Source organism: Salpingoeca rosetta (genome assembly GCF_000188695.1).
Source record: "Salpingoeca rosetta unplaced genomic scaffold supercont1.20, whole genome shotgun sequence".
NCBI lineage: Eukaryota > Choanoflagellata > Craspedida > Salpingoecidae > Salpingoeca > Salpingoeca rosetta.
In genome coordinates this window covers 717,799-720,261 of record NW_004754914.1, presented here as the reverse complement: position 1 = coordinate 720,261, position 2,463 = coordinate 717,799, and the positions used below count along the sequence as shown (strand labels likewise).

Genomic DNA, 2,463 nt, shown 5'->3' with positions numbered 1-2,463 from the left:
CACACCCCCCTCACATGTACATTCATGAACGAAAAGAAGAGAAATCAGTTTTGGTATGTGTTATTAGTATGAGGGGGATGCACGTGAAGCATGGATGGCGTCGTCGTCGTCGTCGTCGTCGTGTGTGTGTGTGTGTGTGTGTGTGTGTGTGTGTGTGTGTGTGTGTGTGTGTGTGTGTGTGTGTGTGTGTGTGTGTGTGTGTGTGTGTGTGCATTCATCGAATTCATGTACAATGCAGAGGTACATCGAAACGATGAAACTGCCACCAGGGCCACACCTGCTTGGCGACGCTGACAACGAGATGGCGCTCCACCTTTGGGCTCCCGAGACAAAACCAACACGAGGCCGGCGTCACGGGTGCTGTCATGCGGGCGGACGCGAGTGGATGGATGATAGTGGACACGGAGAACGGCCGTTAAGGACTCGGGGGGGGGAGGCACAAGTCCATCGGTAACGTCAAAAGGACAGACACACAGACACAGACACACAGACACACACATACACACACACACACACAGCACAACACAACATCACCGCACGTCGCTTTGCTGGCGGTCCCGAGGAGCGGTCTCTCCTCTTCGCAGCGCTGGAATCGCGGGGACGGCGGCCACCGCCACCAGCAGCATCTGATGACCAGAAGAACGACTGCTGCTGCTGCTGCTGCTGCGGCTGGAATGAGGATGGTGGTGGTTGCTGTGATGATGATGACAACGGTCGTGGTGGGCCGCCACGCCCCGGGTGCTGCTGCTGCCGCTGCTGCTGCGGAGGAGGCAGGGATCGATCTGAACGCGCGGAGGAAAGTGGATGAAAGTTAGGGGGAGAGGGAGAGGGTTAATGTACGCGTGAGGGATTGCGTGCATGAATGAGCGTGTGTGTGTGTATGAGTGAATGAGTGTGTGTGTGTGTGTGTGCGTGTGTGTGAAAGGAAGGTGATACTGAAGCAAAGTTGAGGCAGCGGAAGGATGCAGATACGGACATCAACACGCAGCACTTGACGTGAACAGGCAGAACTTGATGCCACTTCACCACCGCCGCCTGCCCTTCGCCAAACGCCGTGATCGCCATTGCATCCGCCTGACGCACCGTATGGGGAGGTGGTGGCGTTGTCTGGGATGGCGAGCAGCTTCGATGCAGCCTCCTTGGCAGCAGGCGTGATGGAGAACGCGTAGATCCACTTGAGCGGCATGAAACGACATTGCAATTGACACGTGAGCACGTGAGCACGCGAACAGGTATTTGGGGCGGGGGGTGCGACAGTTTGAGAAGGGCGCAAGACAGGGCAGGCGACAGGAACTACGCACGCTTTGATCACAGCAACAGCACCAGCGCAACCAGCACAACCAGCGCACATCTGCCCACCTTGCTCTTTGCCGGGTTGGCAACAGGGGCGAGACCGAGGAAGCGGGTTGCTGGGCGCGGGGCTTGGTCCTGCTGGTGGTTGCGGTATGGCGCGCGCTCAAAGAACTCTGATGTTGGCGATGGTCATCGTGGTGGCGGTGATGTGATGGGCGAGGGTGAGAGAAAGAGAGGGATAGGAAGAAGCTGTGATGTACCGTTCACCAGGGGCCAGAATCATGTGACGTCAAGCTTGACAGCACCAGCAACCAATTTCCCCCGCAGCATGGCAACGCAACACCAGACGCCTGCAACTCACCCCGCCACCATAAACCGGTGGCCTCGCCACAGCAAGGCACACCACACACGCACGCACACACACACAACCAAACACGTCACAAACACACCATGACAGGCCATGCCATTGCACGCCACCTTGGCCGGCAGCAAAGTGGTAGCGGGGCGCGGCAGCACGGGCAACGGCAGCGGCGCCTGGATTCTGCACGATCCACGCTGTGCTGGAGATCCGCCCTGCCTGGTTCGACAGCACTGTGTCTGGCCACCTGGTCGTTGTTCGTGTGTGTGTGTGTGTGTGTGTGTGTGTGTGTGTGTGTGTGTGTGTGTGTGTGTGTGTGTGTGTGTGACAGACCGTACAAGAGAGTGTAAGCGTAAGTGTAAGTGTAGGCGTAAGTGTACATGTTAGTGTGGGTGTGAGTGTGTGTTGCGATGCTCTCGTTCGCACGGCACTGCTGGGTTTTGTACTTCACCTCGCGGTGAGCAGAAGGTCGACGGGCTTGAAGTCGCGGTCGGAGCACGTGTTGACGAGCGCCGTCACGTCCTTGTCCGTGTAGAACGACCGCATCGCATCATCCTGATGATGGTGGAGAAGGCGAGGGGTGTAAGTTTGTAACAATGAGATGGCGACTCACATGGTGGCAGTGGAGACAAACGGACGGACAGGCTTACGAGCAGCCACACATACAGAGAGAGAGAGAGAGAGAGAGAGAGAGAGAGAGAGAGAGAGAGAGAGAGAGAGAGAGAGAGAGAGAGAGAGAGAGAGAGAGAGAGAGAGAGAGAGAGAGAGAGAGAGAGAGAGAGAGAGAGAGAGAGAGAGAGAGAGAGAGAGAG

General features: G+C 57.1%; 1 protein-coding gene across 1 annotated transcript in view; it reads right to left on the bottom strand.

The window, feature by feature from the left end:
• Nucleotides 1–2,463, bottom strand: part of PTSG_07648 (uncharacterized protein) — a gene marked incomplete at its 5' end in the record, with an annotated part of 8,858 nt that overhangs the window by 1,553 nt on the left and 4,842 nt on the right. The window contains 6 exons of the mRNA XM_004991388.1: nt 278–360; nt 540–782; nt 1,084–1,174; nt 1,360–1,466; nt 1,771–1,898; nt 2,103–2,206. Coding sequence (XP_004991445.1) covers nt 278–360; nt 540–782; nt 1,084–1,174; nt 1,360–1,466; nt 1,771–1,898; nt 2,103–2,206 — 756 coding nt within the window. The remainder of the gene's footprint in view (nt 1–277; nt 361–539; nt 783–1,083; nt 1,175–1,359; nt 1,467–1,770; nt 1,899–2,102; nt 2,207–2,463) is intronic.